The 21,808-nt window shown below is 41.7% G+C and overlaps 1 protein-coding gene across 2 annotated transcripts in view; it reads right to left on the bottom strand.

The window, feature by feature from the left end:
- The window catches only part of LOC144520011 (AT-rich interactive domain-containing protein 3B-like), a 57,966-nt gene that overhangs the window by 27,903 nt on the left and 8,255 nt on the right, over positions 1-21,808 (bottom strand). For both annotated transcript variants that reach the window (XM_078253606.1, XM_078253597.1), the window contains exons 3-4: positions 2,690-2,764; positions 1,705-1,777 (exon numbers count right to left, since the gene is read on the bottom strand). In XM_078253606.1, coding sequence (XP_078109732.1) covers positions 1,705-1,777; positions 2,690-2,764 — 148 coding nt within the window. The remainder of the gene's footprint in view (positions 1-1,704; positions 1,778-2,689; positions 2,765-21,808) is intronic.

A 21,808-nucleotide genomic window follows, 5' to 3' on the forward strand; every position in this document is an offset into this window, starting at 1 on the left:
GTAGCGCGTTGAGTCATTTACAAGTGGATCCGTTTGGACGCAACTATTCTTGAAACGAATCCAGGGAAGACGGGTAAAAAAAAAGATTGTTTTGGTACGTGTGGACGTGGCCTAAATGTTAACCTATTTTCTTCTCTTTAAGTAAATGCAAAGTTAGTGAAAATAATGTAACATGGCGCACTGTAATTAGCCAGTTATCAGCTGTCAGGTGGTATTTTAGTCAGCATGATGGATTTCTCCATCTGACCAGCGTGAGTAAAGGGTCAGCCCACCACTCCCAGTGTCTGCCACTGGACAGAGATGCTAACAGGGCCCTGACAGATCCTGTCCCTCCCTCTCTCTGACTCGGCTTAATTCATCACCCTCCAAACAAGACCCCCGGGTGCTAAGACCAGACCAGACACCCAGAAACTGCTTCTCTTGTGAATGTGAGCTTGCCAACATATGCGTATAAGTATGCACACGCACGTTGATGCACATGGACCCATCTACACACATTTATGCACCATTATCATCCGCCACAGTCTGGCCCAGTATCACCCATCATAGCCTGTGACAAAACATAATGAAGCATGAACCACACACACGCTCACAGACCATCAACACCCATCATAGCCTGCCAAAACATCATTTAAAGTATGCACCACTGTAATAACATTGTGATTCACCTTGGGAGGTATTGCTCAAGCCACGTAACTTGTTTGGCAACAGATTTGTCTGATAGAAGCCTAAGTAGATGATAGAAGCCTAAGCACATTAACTGGCCTGGTCAGATGGGTCTTGTAAGCAGTGTCAAAGCAGCACAGGGTCAGCTGAGCCTCCCTGGCTATTGGCCAACAAAATAAGTGTTAGATCCTTGGCTCTGATACTGCAGAACTGCAGAACCACAGGATCATAGGGGGCAGATCTCACCCGCTGAATGCTTAGAGCTTTTACTCTGGGGAAGGGAATTAGTAAAGGATGAAAGTTACAGTGATAGTTACAGCATGTTTTTTGAGCACCAAAGCCAAAAAGGAAAGAAAATTAATAAATTTGTATTGGCTCTAACAATTGTATGACCATACAAATTGTTTGTGCCGTAGGCCTAACACCAATCAATCTATAGTGAAAATTCCAGGTGCTCTGGAAAAAAATAGCACCCCCTCCTCACACAGAGGCAGGAAATGACTTAAGAAATGGAAGTTGTGTGGTATTTGCTCTTTCCACAAAGGCAGAGGGAGGGAAATGAACTCCAACCAAAGTCCATTTTGTAGCAACTCTTAACAGAAATTCATAATGCAAAAGGTATTTCTATAAGATTTAAAACATTGTGCATGCCTTGCCGTGTTACAAAATCACAGTTGTTGTAGTTTAAAATGTATATTCAATTGTCTACAGGATATAAAGCCTAAAACCATAGAGCTAAACCCAGATATCAGGACCAAATCAGGAATCCACTGACAAAGTACACTTCAGCAAGTCCATTTTCACCAAACTGTAACATGTAGAAAACTCATAAATGAACGAGTTTGTTGAAAAGGTACCCTATTGTACTTAGAGAATTCATCTGAATCTCACGTAAAACCCAACTCTACCTCCAATTTTTAAGTGTATGCCAAACTGCTGGATCTGACACAAGTAAAAGAAAATCTATGCTCTGGAAAGCCCAAGTGAAGACTCAGCTGCTGCTAAAAAATCATGTGGATTTCTGGAGAGTACTCTTACCTCTTTTCTGCATGAAGGTAAAGAGGTCATCCAAAAACTCTTTCCTTTTGGGGTCATTGTCCAGCTCATACAACTGAAAGAGAAAACAGATGCTTATTAGGGCCATGGTGCACAAGCTTGTCAGTTGACCACGGCATGTAGCCAACAGTTTAACATATTAAACTGGGCCTAAAATAACGTGTGGGGTGACCTAAAGCCTTTATACATACCTTTTTTGCATAGAATACAAAGCTATTACAATAATAATTGTTGCCATGATTCTATAAATCATGTTTTACTGTTAAACATACATGTGGCAAAGTGAATTCTTTAATTGATTAAGTGTATCTGTGGATAACTAACTTAGTGACGACCTTGCCTATAGGCCAGTAAGCCTATCATCAGTGGGGATTTGTATTTGCTAATAATATGTTGGATTCATGTTAACACTTTTAACTTTTTAACTTTCAAAAATTAACAATAATTTGAAGGCCCCCCTGCAGAGACTCTGAGGACCCCCTAGGGGTCCCGGACCCCCTGTTGAAGATCTCTGATTTAAAGAAATGCCAATAAACCAGAGCATGTTTTTCTCCTATCTCAGAATGCTGTGTGGACTAGCCAGACCCTCCTCCACAGTGCCTTGGAGGGTGGTCTGGCAAAGCAAGACTAGATTGACAGTGGCGTGAAAACTGTTGGCTACTTTGTTTGGTTCGTCTCTGCAATGTTCTTTGCAGCGCAAATACTGCATTTCCTCTCACATAGGCACAGAAGGTACTGAACATGCACGTCAAAGGCCAGCTGACCGTTAGCTGTTACGTTTGTGACATGCTCTACTGCAAATTTTAACAGAAGAGGTTGGAGAATGTATCAAAATGTTAACATAATCACAATTTCCAAAGGTTTGACTTTCATAAGAACTATTGTTATTATGTAATTGGTGCAAAGGCTTTTTGGTTGTTTAATCAATTAACCCACTGAAGCCACAGATCAGTCTCCAAAGGCTTACCTTAGCAAAGTCTCTGGAGGCCTCTCCTCTTCCTTTGCTACCGTCAGCCTCATCCGCCCAGCCTGCACTGCCATTCTACAACAGACAAGAGAGAAAACACAGATAAGGTCAGTAAACAATCAGAAAGTGGTTACAAACACCTACAGAGAGGGTCCAGTCTGTAGTTGAGTAGTTGTGAGTCTTTCAAAAGTAACATGAATACTATTGAAATGATTACATTGGTATTTGCCTTTATTAAATTGTGACAGCTTTAGATATAGCAGAGATAGAGACAGGAGACATGGGGGGAGTGCAACAAGGTCCCTGGCCGGAACTGAACTGGGGACGCTGCCTGATTCCACCAGTAATGTAGTTGTTGTAGTTGTATTTTTAAGAAATGACTTTGACCTCCAACGGGTTTTTTTTTTTTATGTGTTAATTTGATTTCTAGCTGCAAAGATCCCATCAGGTTGACTGACTGTGGGTCAAAAAGTCCATATCAGGCTAAAAAAAAAAAACAGAGTAAACTCTAAGCTAGTTACAACAACTACCAACATTCTGCAACACAAACACATGAAAAATAATATATACTCAAACTCCAACAGAGTGCATTTTCCAGGGGTTGAAGGAGTAACCTCTGGAGTTATTGTGCCCCTGAGCTCCTGTGTCCCCCTCCCCCTTCATCCTCAAACATCTCCATTTGACCTAAACCATCTGCATCTGGGCCTGCCCTGCCCCCACCCATGTCTTCCGACCCAGCTGGATACAAGGGCCCCCCATCCTTCAATCTTAACGCAGCTGTGACGGGTGGCCAAGTTCATGGAGTGTAGCTGGCTGTCAGGAGGGGCCATGGGAGGGTGGGCTGGTCAGTAGCCCTATAACTAACACACTAACACACACACTAACACACACACTAACACACACACTAACACACACACTAACACACACACTAACACACACACACACACACACACACACCTTTGCAAAGGCTGATCATGGCTGTGTGTATGTTTGTGAGTGCAGGGAGGGGGGGCAATGGCCCCACAAGACGGGAAGGAAGGAAAATAGGGGCAGAAAGGGGTGCACGGTATGTGCCGACCAGGAATGTCTCCTAAAGACAAAACCTATAAAAGCATCAGGAATCAAAACAAGATCCGTTTGGAGGGGGACGTTAATAGCTGCTGTCCAGGGTCTAGTTTCAAACGGGAGCCCATTGGTCAGTGGCAATTACAAGGCCTGAAACGAGAGCCGGGAGGGCAAAGGTGGTCAAGGCCCCTGAGAGCAAGTCATTTTCACCCTCTCACTCTCCGTACATGTAACGGTTGTCAACATTAATGCTCCCTAAACAAATACTCATCAGCCATCAACTTGCAAACCCACTGCAAATGGTATGTTTCAGGGTAGAGTTAAACGCATGAAGACAACATGTGATATCTGCTAATTAGAACAGCTAACACCCTCTCTTAAGCATTAAAACTAAAAAAGTCTCCAAAATAGTTGGCTTTATAAGGGTGGAAATTAACTTGCATAATGACAACATCGATAAATGTGAGAAGAAAAAAAAAATAATTACATTTCCCTCTTTAATATGAAATAATGGTAATTTTCGGTTCCAAAATGATACATTTCCAGTATGGAAAAAAGTAATATTTGAAGTCCAATGTTTAAAGACATACCAGTAGATTGCGGTCCTCTCCAAAGTGAGAGTTGAATATCTTTTCAACATTGGCTTCTCAGCAGATATCTTTTGTTGAAAATGAATCTAGAAAACAGCATTTTCCTTATCAAAAACGTATTTCGCTGTCAATTTACATTATCTATAGTATGTCATAGAGATTACAACAGGGTCGCCATGTGAGGGTAAATATACAGTATACTATAGTACATTTGGACACCTTATGGACCTTTGCACACAATTTGACCACCTATTGTAACCTTTAACCATTATAAATGATTATAACAGAAGATAATTCGGATTGCAGTCATGTAGAATCTCACATGCATGGAAAGAAAACTGCATTGGGCACCTCTTATACATGCTGGATGTTCCCCACCTTTCTGGAGACTATTTGCAACAACAGTATGACCTGTGTGTGTACATACAGTACCCACTGATAGTTGTATCAACTGTGAACTGTGTTTAGCGATTTTAAATGTCTAATACATTCTATAATTTAACAGATCTCTCCGGCTCTTATGCAGAGCAAATGACAATCAGAATCACAGAAAAGGCGATAGCTGCTCGGTTACTGCCCATGGATTTGTTAGGTGAAGACAGCACACACACACACACACACACACACACACACACACACACACACACACACACACACACACACACACACACACACACACACACACACACACACACACACACACACACACACACACACACACACACACACGAGAAAGAGAGGGGGAAAGAAAAGAAAAGAAAAAAAAAGAGAGAGGGAGTGTTGAGTTAGTGGGGTTGAGTATGCAGTAAACGTAGCAGTGCAGTGTATGTACAGTTTATTTGATGGTGAATAAATGCTACAACTACGCAAGCCCCGAGCCAAGTTCCTGTGTCTTGCTTGCTACCTGCTAGTTAAAGTGAAAGCGGTTAGCCACGGAGCTAGCAACAACTTCAGCATAGGCTCACTAAATTAAGGTGGGCTGACCTCTGAGGTGAATCAGATATTCTCATTTTAGTGACAAGCTGCTCCAAGTTTTCTTTAGTGATCTCTTCCGGTGCTCTACAGTGTTTCCCATACATTGATTTATTTACAGTGTATATATAGAATCAAATTGAATCATTACCCAAAGTATTACTCAAATCGGTGCTTGCCTGCAAACCCCACCATGAAGGTGCCTGTACTTTTAGAAAGTACTATCCCGAGCAGATGTTTTTACATTTGGGCATTTCTGCCTTTATTGGATAGGGAAGCGGAGATATGAAAGGGGGGAGAGAGGGGGGAAGACATGCAGGAAAACCATCGCAGGTCGGACTCGAACCCTTGACCTTCTGCGTCGAGGAATAAACCTCTGCTTATGTGCGCCCGCTCTACCAACTTTCTAACCGGCCACCCGAGCAGGTACTTCTTAAAGTAAAATGTTCCCTGAACTTAATTTAGACCCTGGTCCCTGTGATCGAATCCCCATGAGTTCCTCAAAAAGTTCCTAGTCCTTTGGGGAAAGTTTCTCTGGTCGAAAAGGGGCTATACATAGATTTCATTTTGACAGTCACCATGCTTTTCTTCATCGAGCAGTCACTGCAGTTACAGGGGGCCAAATCTTGAATCCTTGTCCAGTACAAAAAGTACTCAAACATTCAGCTAAAAGTTGCATGATGCTACACAAATCAATTACAGCAAATATCTGATTTTGGTGTTTGTAGATAGATGTGGGAGATGAAGACTTATCTAGAAATCACTAATCTAGAAAATGTTCTCACACTGTGATAGATTACTCTCTTGGTAACCATCTGTTGCAATATCTAATCCACATACTCTTGCACATAATTTAAACAAAACATATCCACTCAAGTGTGCTCCATCAGACAGACAGCTGACTACTGTAGCATCCCTTTTGACTTAACTGTGGAGTGCTCTCTTTTACTGAACAAGGAGTCAGTTTGTCCTCCTCAACTGTAGAAGGCAAGCTCTGGCTGTTTGGCTGGAATGAGGAAAACGATAGATGGCGGTAAAGACAAAACCAAACTATTATAATAATAAATAAATAAATATATATATTATAATACACATATAATATAGAATAATATTATTATTCAAAAGTATGAAACAGATACACTTTAAAGGTTATCAATTCTTTTAACCAACAGCCTTAACCAAAGCAATTACAACAACCAAGCAGGTGTCTGCGCCATGTGGCTGTCTGGACTTTGAGGCTGTTGATATAAAACTCAATTCAAAAGAAGTCTCTTGGATGAGGGACAAATTGTCTTTGAAGTCCCTGAAGCCCAGTTGCCTTTGATTTGAACCCTTTCTTGGATAACTATGACCTGGATGATTGAGAACCTTCAGAGACATTAAACCTTTGGATCTCAAAACCAATGGGACTGTTGGGACAATGACAAATGATTCCTTGCAATTGGGTCTGGGAGTGCAATTCTGTGGTCACTTGTCATTACGCAAATAAGTTCAGTTGCATCTAGAAATCGCCTGCTTCTCTAGCTGGTTCAAAAAAGCACAGTAATTGGAACACAGAAGGCGTAAACCATGAATAGACATGTTGGCTCCTGAATTGGGACCTTGGTCAGCTGAGGAATGTTAACACTGTGTTGCTTTTTGTCAAGTTAGAGTGGATACAGTCACTTCAGTGCCTTCATCCAGTGCTCAACCCAGAAATGTTATTTGACTTATTTGAGAAATGGAAATTCCAACTCCCTACCTACATTTATGACAGGGGCGTAAAAGGGTTGGCTTGCTTGCTTGAAGTCACAATTGTTTCAAATTAAGTGTTTAAAGCATGTTTTTTGTATGTATGTGTATTATAAGTTGCTTTGTTACTGCAGTATAGATTTACTTAAAAAAACAACAACATTATAACATGTATTATAGCCAGATATTGAAATGTTATTGTAACTACAATTCAGTTACTGTAGGTCAAATGATATAATAATTCAAATAAAGCATTAAACATGTCTGCGTGTCTATGCATTTGCGTTGCTTACATGCATGTGTGTGTGTGTGTGTGTGTGTGTGTGTGTGTGTGTGTAGGATGAACAGAAGCCTTCATATGTTTAAGCAGCCCAGGTTTCCTCTCTGTCTCTCTCTCAAGCTGTTAGCAGGTTTACGGGCCAGGCGGTGGGTGGCCTAATCACATTATGGCCCAACATGACTGACTGGCGCAGTGCCAAATCAGGGATAAGAAGAAGTTAGATGACCAGAAGTGAGCAGTAGCTGGTCATCGCCAAGGGGGGCGGGGGAGAAAAAGCTGTCCACACATTGACGTACATTAAACAGTTCCTCTGTACCTAAACAAAGTTCTCGCTATAAAATCTTTTTTTTGAGTGGGGGTCTACAGGTCTCCTGACGTTCATGTGAGTTGCCTAGGTGGTCACCACTTCATGTTCACACATTTTTATTTGGTATTATTCTGTAGAGTTTGTAAAAAGGTAAGCCACCCTCTACCACTACTCTAGTGATGACAAAATTAATTTGTACAGTTTTGAGTCCTCAAAAATTCTTTTTCAGCTGGGGAGGATTTGGCTTCTTTTCCTAAAACATTTTGAGTTCACCAGTTGTGAAATCCATGCATTTGAATTGTGTATTTATGGGACAGCATTGTACACAGTACAGTGGACAACCTTCCGCCTGCAACAAGTTCACATTCTTTGTATGTCCCTCCATCTGTATGGGAAAAACTATGTAACACACTCCTACTTGAATGTCGATGCATAGCTCGAGGGTAATTCTACGCAGCCATTATAGAAAGATGTCTGGAGTAGAGCCACCATTTTAGTGAGGCCAGGCATGCCGGAACAAGAAGGGTTAATGGCTGCTGCTTGGGGAGTGGGGGATGGATGGCATTGATTGCTCAGGATGTTGACATCACTTCTCCAATTTGATAGTGGAGCTGTTATTAGATGAAGAAGCTTGTTCTTAATAAAAGCATCATGTGATTTGCCTTCACTCTTTCAGTAGGAGGCTGAGTGGGCTCAAATAGCAGCCATTGAGCTCGGGATGTACTCATTGTGTTAGACTCACTTTGGGAATCATCTCAAGATAATGAAAGCAGGGGAAAAACTGGATTGAATAAATTTCCACAATAGCTAACACACTATTGTGTAGGCATCGTTGACTCTTGCTGGAGGACTCTGACTGGTGGGATGGTAGAAAAACAAGTGACAATACCTCAAGTAGGCCTGAAAACAGTTGTTTTGCAGCCTGCCTGTTTAATCCTGCAGACCAAATAAGGCCTAATGAAGAGAGGCCCGTGCCACATTAGAGCCCTGTTAGCCCTGAGCCATAACCCTAACCCCTGTCTTCCCGCTCTGAGCTACTGTCATGGCTCTCTGTGTCCCACCCTACACTGCTCTACACTGCAGACCCAGTCCCCTGGGCCATAGCCATTGAACAGTAGGCAAATCAATAGCCCTGGATGTGCAAACACAAGGGAAGTCCCCAGCCCCCTCCGGACGCAATCTCACACAACACGCCAATACTCATCATCCTCAGTCATCTACAGCCATGCAAGGGAAACTGAGATGAGGGCAGGATCACAGCTCCCAGGGTGATCTAACCCCTTCCCCAACACCCCAACTTTGACTAACACAGTGAAAGTTTCCATAGGAAACCCTAATCATATTGCAGTTATCTACAAAAAAGAAACGGTGTAAACAGACACCCTTTGTCCTCAATGAAAACCAAATAAATGCACACACAAGCAAAATCCCTATAGCAACCCTAGCTAGTAAACCAAGGGTAACAAAATGCCACTGTGCTCTCACTGAGAGCAGTGCCAGCATACAGACACAGGAGGGAGGGTGACTAGTGAAATTCACCGACATTCCTGTACACCAGTAACAGGACCTCACAATAACAGTAGAGCCCCTCTCATCCCACAGGTACTCTTAACATCTCATTCTCGGACTAATCTTTTTTAGCCAAATTGCTGCCTGTCAAAACAGTTCAGCAAGGGAAATCTCTTAAACAGACACAGAGGCAGTAATTTAATCACAATCAAGGCCTCCAGCAGAAAACTGGATCGCAGCCAACAATAGTGATAAATGGCGAGTAGCAAGAAAAGAGGCTACAAGTGCTTGCAAACTTGCACATTTTGTACATTTGACTAGAAAAGCAATTCAACGTTTTCTAAAATCTGACTAAAATGTACTGTATTGACCAAAGATAGATCTAAAGATAACTTTATAGGTATTTGCATTGTACACTTATTTGTAAAGAGAACTGGATTCCTGTTTCCTCAGCTACTGGAGGATAAGAGCCCTGATGCCTTAAGTTTAAGTCTTTCGAGGAAAGCGAATCTGCTTCCTCTCAGCATGCCTGTAAAAACGAGCATTGTGGGGGGCAGCAATCTCTAATCCAAATCAAATAATTGGGGCCTTGATCCCACAGCGGGACTCCGGGAATCATTTATAGTGGCTCTTGCCGTGGGGAGGGGTTGATGGGTGAGGGGCGGTGCATTGGGAGTTGGGCTGAGCGGACGGCATTCTTTTTCTGCTAACTACTGTAAAAGATCTCAAGCTGCCCGTACGTTGCCACCAACAAAGGCTCTGGCTAATGGTAATTCCATGTGCGACGAGAGGCAAGTAAATCTCACTGCCACCCGGGAACATATGGTAAAGATCCTACTTACAAACAGATACACTACTGGTTCTCTGCTCTCATTAAGAATTATAATGGAGAATAAAAAAGGTCACATATCACATGAGAGCAGGCCAGCAGCAGAGAACAGGACCCAGGGGCATGCCTGCCTCAGAGTGTCCGGTCATGTTTGTAGCTGGAAGAGATTTCTAGCTTTTGAGGGGAACAGACAAAGTGGCAGGGACAAGGGGCTAAACGTCCAGGGCAGAACGTGTTGCTACCTGCCCCGGCCTCAGCACCTCTAAACAGGCCACTGAAAAACAGGCCTTCAGGCAAGACCACCCCTCCCTCCATTAATCACTCCAATTACAAAGCTGAAAAAGAGAAAGAAAAGAAAGAAAGAGAGGGGGGGTGGGGGGGGTGACCGATAGAAAGACAGAATGAAAATAGACAGGCAGGCAGACACACGCAGAAGAAAAACTGATTAACATGCTTTTTTCACCTCATCCAATTTCACACCACAAGAGATAGAGAGAGAGAAAGAGAGAGAGAATGAGAGAGAGAGATGAGAGAGAGAGAGAGAGAGAGAGAGAGAGAGAGAGAGAGAGAGAGAGAGAGAGAGAGAGAGACAGAGAGAGAGAGACAGAGAGACAGAGAGAGAGACAGAGAGACAGAGAGACAGAGAGAGAGACAGAGAGACAGAGAGAGAGACAGAGACCAACAAGAAAGACCTGTCTGAAAGAAAGGGGTGGATCTGCATATTTAGTTCCTGGGTAAACATGTCTGTTAGTGACCAGCAAGTCTGGTTTGCCAAATATACTGACTGCATTTGTTCAGCTCCAGCCCTTTCACCAAGACACCACATTCCACAGGCAGAGGCCCCATCCCCCATTACACTAGCTGGCCCCTTTCGCTGCCTCACACAAATGCAACGTTTATAGGCTGATGTGGCCAGAAGTTCACACTCATTGGTTCAAAGACCCTTTCACAGGCAGAGCAAACATTTTAGTGAATCACATCTGTGCCACCACATACAGTACTCCATTAGTTAACCCTTTCCCGTAGTGTTTAAGGCCCATAAGAAACTATGCACAGACTTGAATGGGGGCCCCCTTGGTAACCCCTCACGGATAATTTAATTTGAAGCTATTAGTTTTTCTCTGCGAAGTGTACAGTGACAGATATTAAATTGTCTCAAATATGCAAAGCTATCATTTCACAAAGACACAAATTCATGTTCTCGCAGCACATTAAGGCTAAAATAATTGTACAATAAAACCATTTTTGGGGCCCCTTGTAATCAATGCCACTTTGAGCAAGAAGCTATACTGCTGCATTAAGGTCAAAGCAGCTATTAGCCGTTTCTTCTGGGTTAAAAGCTTTGGCTAAAAATACCTTGCATATCTCACATCTTTCAAAGAGCAAGCATCCACTTCACCCCCATGCTAATGGCAGCTGGAGACATCACATAGACCTGATAGGCCTTTATATACATTCTCATTATACTGACAGCGCCGGGAACTCGATACATTCCCAATCAACAAAAAAAATTCACTGCTATTAGGACACATCACATCTCATTACATATGAAATGACAGAGGGCACAACGCCTGTAGTCAGATGGGCAATTTACTTCTTTGTTTGGCGTATGGTGGAGGGGGTCAGGCCCATTATTCCCAGGGTTTCTTCCATCAGAGAAGTTAGTGTTATGACTATCTCTCTGAATCTGCAGTATCAAATGTTGAAGCCATAAGCGCAACTCACAACTTTCTGCAGAGTCTAATCGATAGGGAGCTATTTCTCTGCTCAGAGCCAAAGATATCTGTTTCCTCTCAGCTAGCGTTAAGTGTGCAGGGGCATTCCACCTCTGACAGACCTGTACCCCCTAGGGACCCGGGCTAGGATGATGCAGCCTGTCACGCATCTGGAGCTCATCTCCAGGGGCCAACAAGCCACTACATCTCTACTGGACACTCAAAAGACAACCAAACTCACGGTTAGTGTGGAAATTATTAATCCAAAATTTAAGAAAGCAAAACATTCAGTGTCATTGCTGTGGTAGGTGTGCAACCATTATGAAGCTAATTTCCAGACAGCTAGCTAGACTATCTGTCTGATCTCAGTTTTCTGTTGCAGGACTCAAACAACTTTTGAACGTGCACATGTCCCACCAGAGCAAGTTTTTCTCCCATCCCGGAATGTTGTGTGGACGAGCCAGACCTTCCTCAGGAGAACTGTGGAGGAAGGTCTGGCAATGCGAGACTAATCATAAACATTTATATTCACATACATATAGTCTACCTTTAGTCTACCTAACCAAGTTTACAAACACAGATCCACAAGTGGAGTGGGGTCCATAAGAGTGTTTCTGCATAAGCGGTTTTGAGAAAAAATATTTGGCAGGTAAATTATTATGCTTAGTCAAACTAGATATTTCAATTGTTGACGGCCTCAAGACACTGAACCTAATGAAATGCTTGCTCTCAATTTATGCTGCAGTTCAGTCCATTCACAAACATCACAAGAGTAGTATATATGATCAGATAACACTGTAAGGATTCTCATAGGGAAATTGGGTTGCTGCAGCAGCAGGGAATAGGATATAGATAGTACTGAATGCAGTATTGTTGCTAGGCACGCGTCTTGCATCTCTCACATTAAAATCCGAAAGGGACGCAGTGAGCTCACTATCCATGCGTAAAGAGCATGCTGCCTTTTTTTCCCCTGATAGTGCTACATTGTGAACAACAAATATGTTGAAATCTTAGAAATAAACAAAATAAACCTCAAAACTGCAAAAGAAACGTACACACAGTTCTTATTAAACCTCCTTGACAACACCCACACAAAAAGGTCCCCAAGAGGTAACGAAAACGAGAGAGCACACACACGAACGCTAGACCCGAGATGCTCTCCGTCTCCCACCTGCAGCTTCAGTCTGAACAAAGCACCATGTTGGTGTGCTGCAGTGTCCAGTCTGAAATCCTCCCACTGCCTGCAATCTACAGAAGGTAAATGCACGTGGGTGCATTTTTAACACCATCAATTTCATGACATTTCTAGACTTTGCGATGCTAATCCTGTTAGCATGTTACCGACAGGTAACACCGTACTTCACAGTATCACTTCAGTTAATTATAATACTGTCCCTTAGCTCTTGTTCATTCCTCTTCTGTTGCTCCGCTGTACATAAGACCACGGGAGGCGTAGGCAAGCTTTTATTGAACTTTAATGTAGCAGCTTCTCAGGTTACACAAAACATGTCAGTCTACTCCCCCGCTAATAATATTTATTTCCTCGAACTCTTTCTCCATCCCTTTTTCCTTTAACCTTCTCACCAATTCCCCAACATTGGCAAAAAAAAGGACCCACTCAAATGACCACCTGTGATGTCACTCATTACCAAACCTATCACTGTGAATGTAATATAACAGCAGCAAAAGCACACACTGTGAATAGTAAAAGCATCATCAATAAGACATACAGGGTTTCCATGACAGTATTACAGGTAAGCAGATGTTTGCAGAGTACATTTACTCATCCTTATTTAACTCATTATTAAATTTAGCTCCTGCGGTGCCCAGCTAGCCTATATGTCATTATTGTTTCAACCGAAAACTGTAAAGAGCTTGCTTCCGAATCCTCAATAAAGCACAAGTACCTCTATTTCATGATCTAACTTGCCTTCATTTTTATATGTACACTCACGCATTTCATTTTGTTAAAATGTTCTCTCAACAGACAAAAAAAATGCTCTGACCACACATCCTACCTATGCTGAAAATGTGGAACTTCCTCAGGTTTTCTAATCACATTTGACCAGATGGCTGGCTAATCAAGGCTGGCTCTACTGGGGGTTGGGGCATCCCAAATCTGCCACAAACATTATTGAACCATGTTCCACATTAATATGCTGATTAGGGACGTCACAATTTTGATCATAAATCGAAATTGGTCTAAATCATCTGTGATTCCCCCCAGTATTTTCTTCTCGCTCCACGCCGGCCTACTGCCGCATGTCCGGAAAAAAACGACAACAGACACAGCGTAGCTTACCGGCTGGTAGCGTGCAGCTAAAGACACGGACAAGATTATATTTCTGTTGTCAAATAAAGTGCAAGTGAAAAAGTCTGCACTCTACGCTTCATCACACTAAATGATACCAAACAATGAAGTAGCATTTATGATACCTTCCTCATACTACAACATTTAGTTCTTATAATAACCTACATTCACTGTAATCCCTGTTAATAATTCAATTTTCTGTGCCACTCTTTAATCATTTACTAACGTGGCTTTTGAAATTATTGACTGCAGTTGACATGGTCCATAGTACTTTTCAGTGTGATTGTCTATTAACCAGATAAGCAATAGGTCAGATCCCGATGTGTATTTTTTTTTTTTCATCTGAAATGATTCAAAGTGATGAATCCAGCAATTTGTGTGCTACTGGAAACCATGCAAACATTAATCTAAAAAGGGTCTGACATTCACCTTTCTAATTGCAAAATCAAATATGTTACGTCTATAAAGCTAAATACTATTTGTTTTAGCTTGATTAACATACCAACACATATATCACATAATTAAGAGATGGAACATTTTGGATTTTTCCAGAACATTTATCAAAAGCATAGCAATCCAAGCACTCAGCATGTGATCTGCAAAAGATATTTTGTCCAAAAGAAGAGAAAATCGTATTATGTTAATATTTTTCAACAAAACTCTGCGAATGAATTACTAGATTACAAACAGGACTTTGCTCATGCTAGTAGGAATCTTTTTTCCCCCTCCTATATGAAGCTATAGTATACACTAGCACAACATTTAGGATTACTAGCCAGTGGCTTTGATAGACATGCTGCTTATTGTTGGTTTCTTGTGATGATTGTCATTCAGGAAGTGAGCAGCTTTGTAGGATGTACAGTCCTGAATGTAGAATGTAAATGTAGGAAGCTGAGCTGTGAACACATTGCTTTCAGTGTAATGTGACGTTTCCTGGGCAGCAGCCAGGGCCTTTTTTTTTTTTCTTCCTTCCTCCTCTGCTGGTAGCTCCCTCTTACAAGCATATGATTACTCTCGATTTGTGTTTGAAGACTTGGCAGCCAAACAACCCGGCCACATGCTATTATAAACTACATGGGATTTTGGCAGGCAGTGCACTGACTGTGCAGACGGAAAAGTATGCAGGCTATAGTGAAAGAAAAGCCTGCTGTACTTCTTTCACCTCCTTCTCTGCTGTGTTTACCCAAGGGCCATGACACAGTGTCCCAGTTAGCACCTACAGGCCCCTGACACCAGCCTGGAGCTCAGCCAAAACAGTGGTAGAAGACAGCCAAGAAAGGCACTAACAATAAACAACTCACACTCCTCACCACCACACCTCCTCACTGCCTGACCCAAAGACACCATATCTTTGGTCTGCAACTGCAGTTTGTCAGTTGGAGAAAGTTGTGGCTGCTTTAAATCCTCAATAGGAGACAGCCTACACTTTGACTGGAAACTATTTTTGAATCGCCTGCTGTCTAGTAGGTGTTTGGATTGGGTAGATCAGGGCATTTCAATTGATCAATATCAGCAATATAAAAAGGCCAATCCATATCCAATCTGCACTTCATTAAAACACTAGAGCCTTAACTTAAATTACATCCACAAAATGTTGTTTACATGGGGAAATCACTTGTGTCCTAGCATTGTCATGGTGTGGATCTCCGTCAGTTCAAAAACACTCAGAAACCAGCTTTCAGTACCAAAATCCAGGTTTCGTGTTGACACTAGAATCGAAAGTAATTAAACAATACCACTAAGCTCTAATCCGCAGTGACTGATGACAGTATCAGAAGACTTTTAATGATTTTATTGTTGCAAAATATTTGTGTCAAATACTTAAAAAGAGGATGGTTACACTTAAATAGTTTCTTGAAATGGCTTCATGCTGGAAAACTCAAAACTATGTTTTTTTTACATTTTAAGTGGAAAATCTAAATCCCTTTATATACCAATTACATGCAACCCATGAACCATGTGAGCAGTGGTGCAAAGACAGACCAACAAGAGAAAACACACAGTATGTACAGTATGAGACCATACTTCTGTACCGTACATGGTACAAGGACAACAAGACCTTGCATACTGTGCCAAGGGTCACCGCAACACACAATGTGAACAGTAGTCTATATACAGTACATGTGTACTGTATACATCACTATATAAAGTCGGCCTATATAAAACTCAGGGAGACTTTGCTGAACAGTGTTATATGACCTTGGCTCCACTTCCCTGCAGCTGCCAAAGGGGTTGGTGGATGTCTTTGTTTCATTTGGCTATTCCCCTCTCTGTTTGCCTTCATTAAAGAGCAGGTGTTGAAATATGCTGAGTGGGAGTGGTTGTAAAGGACGAATGGAACCAGCGGTGTGGGGAGGGGAGAGGGGGGGGGGGGGGGGGATTGTGGTTTCACTACCAACTGATCAAATTACAGCAGGCATCAGTAGCTCAGTTTCCATCAGAAGCAGGGAAGTCAATCTTCCAGGGTCAATTTGGGGAAAAAGTGTGACAACTGTAATGGACGTGCAACATTTGCATTTAAATGTGAGAACTTTTTTTGCCTTTCAATACAATTAAATGGAGACGAGCACTAACCCTAACCACAGTGACAATGTGCATGAGGGCAGTCATTTGCATGATGTTACAGGAGCGATTACTTCAGCAAAAAGGCTTGTGCTCTTTACAACTACACTTGGCAAAGTGAGATTAAAATTGGTTCTGCTGAAAAAGCACAACATAATTCTTTGTGTCGTAAAGACATTTCTGTTATTCAAGGGACTAGTGCAAGTAATGTGGGATCTGAATGGAGGTGTGGGACACTCACACTTCAGGGGCCCAATGTCCACAATGCAAATCACTAACGCATATAAATAACAGCCACAAAGGAAATGAGCATTTCGACATCGTAACAGCTGTGTTTTCTATCTCCATGAAGGAACGAGGAATGTCCAAATACGATCTACGACAGAATAACAATTGCCACTTGTACATTTATAAAATTAAGACCAGTAAAAATTTGTATTTGATATTTAATGTTGGATATCCCTTTGAAGGGGCATGCTGCTAGAAAAACTGTGTTTCTTCTGCAAATACTTTGAAACACAGGTTGCCAAATGTTTTTTGACCATGGGACTACAGAGCTCGATTTAAAATAAGTTTGGTCCAAGTATTCTCCATCTAGGGTATTAGTGTGGCACATATTTCACCCAAATTAACAGTGTAGAGTAAAAAATGTAACTAATGATGTAAAGCATTTCTCGTTTTGATGGAGAGCACAGTAGGATGCTCTCAAGGACACAGGACGATTAATACATGAATGAATAACCTAACACAATCTAGATCCAGTAGTCTTGTGTGCTCGAAACTGGTGATGGACATCCAAATCAGTATTTGAATGAATGAATTCGAAAAAGTTTGGCGGACTTTGCGAGACAGCTTCGATGAAGCTTTGAATATAGTTGCATATTTCTCACCGAAACCCCAAAAATGATATTCGAGATGGCCCTAGATAGCAGGATCATCATAACGGACTAGATACTGCCAATTAGTGCTGTGTTTGACCAGGTCATGGTGTGGCGTAAGTGAGTGGACAACAAGAGAAGCCTCCTCCCGTCTGTCAGCAGCAGATGTGCCCTTTGGGACTCAGACAGATAAAAAAATAAAATAAAAGTGTCTCTGCCTGCACCAGCGGGCCCTCCCACTCAGCTCCTCCCATTCAGGCCCTTTGGCTTTTTTTTTCTTTTACAGCCCCTGCGACACTGAGTGAAATGAATTGAAAGATCACCAATCAGGGGCCGACTACAACACGGACATGCACCCACCCACCCCCATCAAACCCCCTGTCTCTTGTTGGGAGCCCCCGGTGGGAATGTTCACTGTTTGAAGAGTTAACTCTTTAATTCCGTCTGGAATGTTTCCTCTGGGTGGGGCAGTGTAGTGTGCTGAGCCAGACCACTAACCCCTCTTCTCCTTCCCCAGTATCTCCTACCCCCTCTCCCTCCCCCCTTCATCTCCCTACTAAATTCAATACCTCTATTTCTGGGCAGGGCAAATCGTCCACACGTGGCTGTTAAGAGCAGGTCAGCACAAACTGTAGCTTGGTCTATGCCAGCCCGATTACACTTAACACTCTAAAATCAGATCAAACTGAAACTAGCATTTGCATGTGAAAAATGTCCCACCAACACTGACATTTTAAGGTCATTTAACAGATGTTTGCCATCCACACTAATGTACCAAAAAATAGAAAGTTGTGAAAATCTCAGTTGAGCAGGTAACTTGAGCACATGACAAGTGGCATCAAAAAGAAGTTAGCATTGGCACAGGTGATACTGGAGATTTTCAGTTCATCCAGATTCATATTTGGTGGCTGTTAAAAATATCACCATCTTATGTTTTTTTAAAACAATTGTATCATAATGTGGTCCTTGCCGTACACAGCTCACAGGCTGGGCTATTTGGATAATACTGTGATAATTAACTTTAAAGATTTGAAGAACAAAATTGCATTACTTCACTTCACATTAGGCCTGCCACGGTAGTCAGTGTTATGGGTGTTACACAGTGTTCCAGCATACATGCAGTGTATACACTGATTAGCCTACATTACTTGCCCACTGCCGTTTAACTTTAAAACTTTTCACTGCGCAGCGAAAGCTTGACCAGAGAGGTTCTCCAGATATTGAGCATCATCAACGAATATCTTTTCTTGTAAAATGTTTGGTTTAATCAATAACACCAGTGTTGTCAAAAATTCTTTAACAGGAGGGGAAATGTCCTCACTGTGGCATCCCTATTTCATGTGTGACTATTTTTAAATACAACAGACAATTCAAATTAAATTAAATGTTCCAATATTGCCTATACGTTAGGCCTGCACGATATTGGAAAAAACTTACATTGCGATATTTCTTTCCCCTGCGATATATATTGCAATATGAAAAAAAGACTAATAAAAGGACATAAATAGCCCTATTTAGAAATACTACATCATTCTCAACTACTGGGGTGATTTTGTAGGGGAGAGCATCTACAAAGAAAATAAAAAGGAAAAAGGAAATTTTCTTATGTGAACCAGTCTTTGTTGAACTTTAATGCTTTACAAAAACTAAAGCAAGTAAGCGCTGTGATTACTCTTCTGAAGTGATTTTGGAGAAGGAAATTAGGAAGAAATACACTGGTTGACTAACATGACATTGTATTCATATAATATCAATCCGGCTAAAATGAATGATATTACTAATGCATGCATGTTGCTTCCTCTAAATCTCAGGTTGTGGTCGACTAGCGGGGCCTGCTTTGGTTGTTTGATAAATTGATTAAAATGTATCATGATTGTTGGTTTGCTGTGCATGCAGAGCCTGCATGTCACACTCTTCAACAAACTGTGTATCCAAGAGCACATAAATCAGTGTAAATGACGTTATATCAGAAACAGACTGCTGTTGTAAATTAGTGTTACGTTTCCAGCGTCGCAGCTCCGAACCATAACGTTAGTTGGGACAGACGCCTTGTTTCTTTAGGCTAACTATGTTAGCTTTAGCCTGGCTGGTAGCAGCTTTCTACGGTGACAAATGGCCGGGATATGTCGTGATTACGTTGCATTAATCAGGTGATTTAGTTTGTCTTTGCAGCGAACATAAAACACTGACTACTGTAGCTTCACTACCCATGGAAAAGCATGTGCATCACTGTGTCAGCGGCAGCTGCCGCTTACGGTACTTTTCTACACACGGGAGAGCCTCACTTCCCGTAACACCCCCCCCAGTCGGACTAACGCTACGTCACATGACCACCTGTCTTAAAGGGGAAGGTTAGGCCGGTAACAATCATGGAAAAAGAGAACGGTGAAAGTTTACTTTTTAATCAAGCAGCAAAGAAGTTGTAGCGTCAACATCGCAACGTCCTGCGATGTGACTATCGCGCATGCGCACATCGCGCTGTAGACGATGAAACAAAATATCGTGCAGCCCTACTATACGTCAACTCTACTGGAAACTGGAAGAGCAAAATATAATTAGGCATCATTAATGTTGCCTTTATTTGTTTCCATACTGACACGAGTTCAACCATAGCCATACCAGTCGGGCTACATTAAGCACTGAGTAGCATCAATCAGAAAAATCCAAGCAGCCAAGGCCTACGGTTAATGAGGCAAAGCAAGGTTCACACAGCATTGAACTACAAACATAAACTGAAAGATTCCCCAGAGAAACCACATAAATGAATGTGTAAACACTACACCTCACTGCTGTCTGTTCACAATGCTACCAAAAACCAACTTTGGGAAAAGAGTGTTTTGATAGTTTTAACACTAAATAGAAAGACATGCTAAAGTAAAATGTTTTTTATTCATTTATCTTTTTAATAGGCCTGAATATACCAGGAATATATCTTAAAAACACATTTTCAAAATGAATTGAAGTGCTTGAGGCACAAACCGTAATGCAATACAACAAATAAAATATAACTATTTTTTAACAGTGAGCACACAAATTCATTTGGAGTTGTTCTGATTGACATGAAAACAGAAATAGACAAAGAATGGGCAGGTCAACCAAAATGTTGAGGGGAATTTCACCCCAGTGAGCTAAAAATAGTTCAAATCAGAGGTTTTTAGCCAGCCTAATCTGTATTTAGATCAATGTTAGCTAATGTAGAATGTAAGGGGGAAAAGCTTATTTGTAAATCAGGTTAACCATTTAGTGTCCAAGCCATTCATCACAAATGCCATTAGTAATATTGTTTTGTACTCATGAAGTCATCCAGATGACAGAAAACATGGTGAGGAATTAAAGCGATTCACATTCACAAAAAGAAATGAAGAACATTTGAAAAAAAAAAAAAAGTGTTAAGAAATTGGGTAATTGTATATTCCTCGACACATAAGGTCAAGGGACCCCATTCCTTTTATAGTCTTGGTGCTCAAAAATCCTCAAATGTGGGAACCACTGAACTGTTCTGAACTGAAACAAAAGCTTGAAAATGGGAAATCAAAGAATGTTTTGATACTTACACTGTGCTAAACAATAACTCATGTACTGACTTTTTCTACAGATATTTTGAGTTGGTCCTTCACTGCTAATTTACATCTGAAACAATGTATAGGCTACATTTTGTTATGAATGCATTGTTGTCAGTGTGACAGAGAAGTGAACAGTCAGTGTTAAGGTTTTCAGCTCCCTGTGTAAGTTTGAGCATTGCAAATGAGACATATACATGCAGGTTTCACACATTACAGTCACGCTTCTTGTTTTGAACAAGCCACTGTAACATGTTGTATAGGACCTCAGCCTTCCTCGTCGTTTCTCATCTGAATTACCTCCATTTGCAGGCGCTTTGTACAAATAGGGGTCAGATGGTAATTCCAGCCTTATTACATCAGCCTAATAGGACGTCCAGTAAACAGAACTAGACGTAAGTACACCATTTAAAACCCACTGACAGTTATGGCATGCGAGACAACAGCATAACATTCAGAAAGCAGAAACCAGGTCAGGTTGGCATATGCAGCATGCACATCAGGCACTGAGGGCTCCTAGCTCCCACCGTGAAACTACTGAGAGACATGGTGATACTGTTGTACATTTCTCACACATTCAGTGGCCTTCAACACTGCAGCTGATTCACTGGTTCACCCGGGTAGATGTGTTCCACATTCCACTGTCAAAATGAAAACCTGAGTCCCATCTGCTAAATAGTATGCCCTCCGCATTTATCATAAATGAACCATAAACGAGGCACACAAACATTCCTGCCTCTAAAAGCTCACACACAATCCTTATTGATCTCTGTGCTGCAGCCGTGCAGCTCCTCACTTCCTGGCTGATGT

Source organism: Sander vitreus, chromosome 1 (assembly GCF_031162955.1).
Source record: "Sander vitreus isolate 19-12246 chromosome 1, sanVit1, whole genome shotgun sequence".
Lineage (NCBI taxonomy): Eukaryota > Metazoa > Chordata > Actinopteri > Perciformes > Percidae > Sander > Sander vitreus.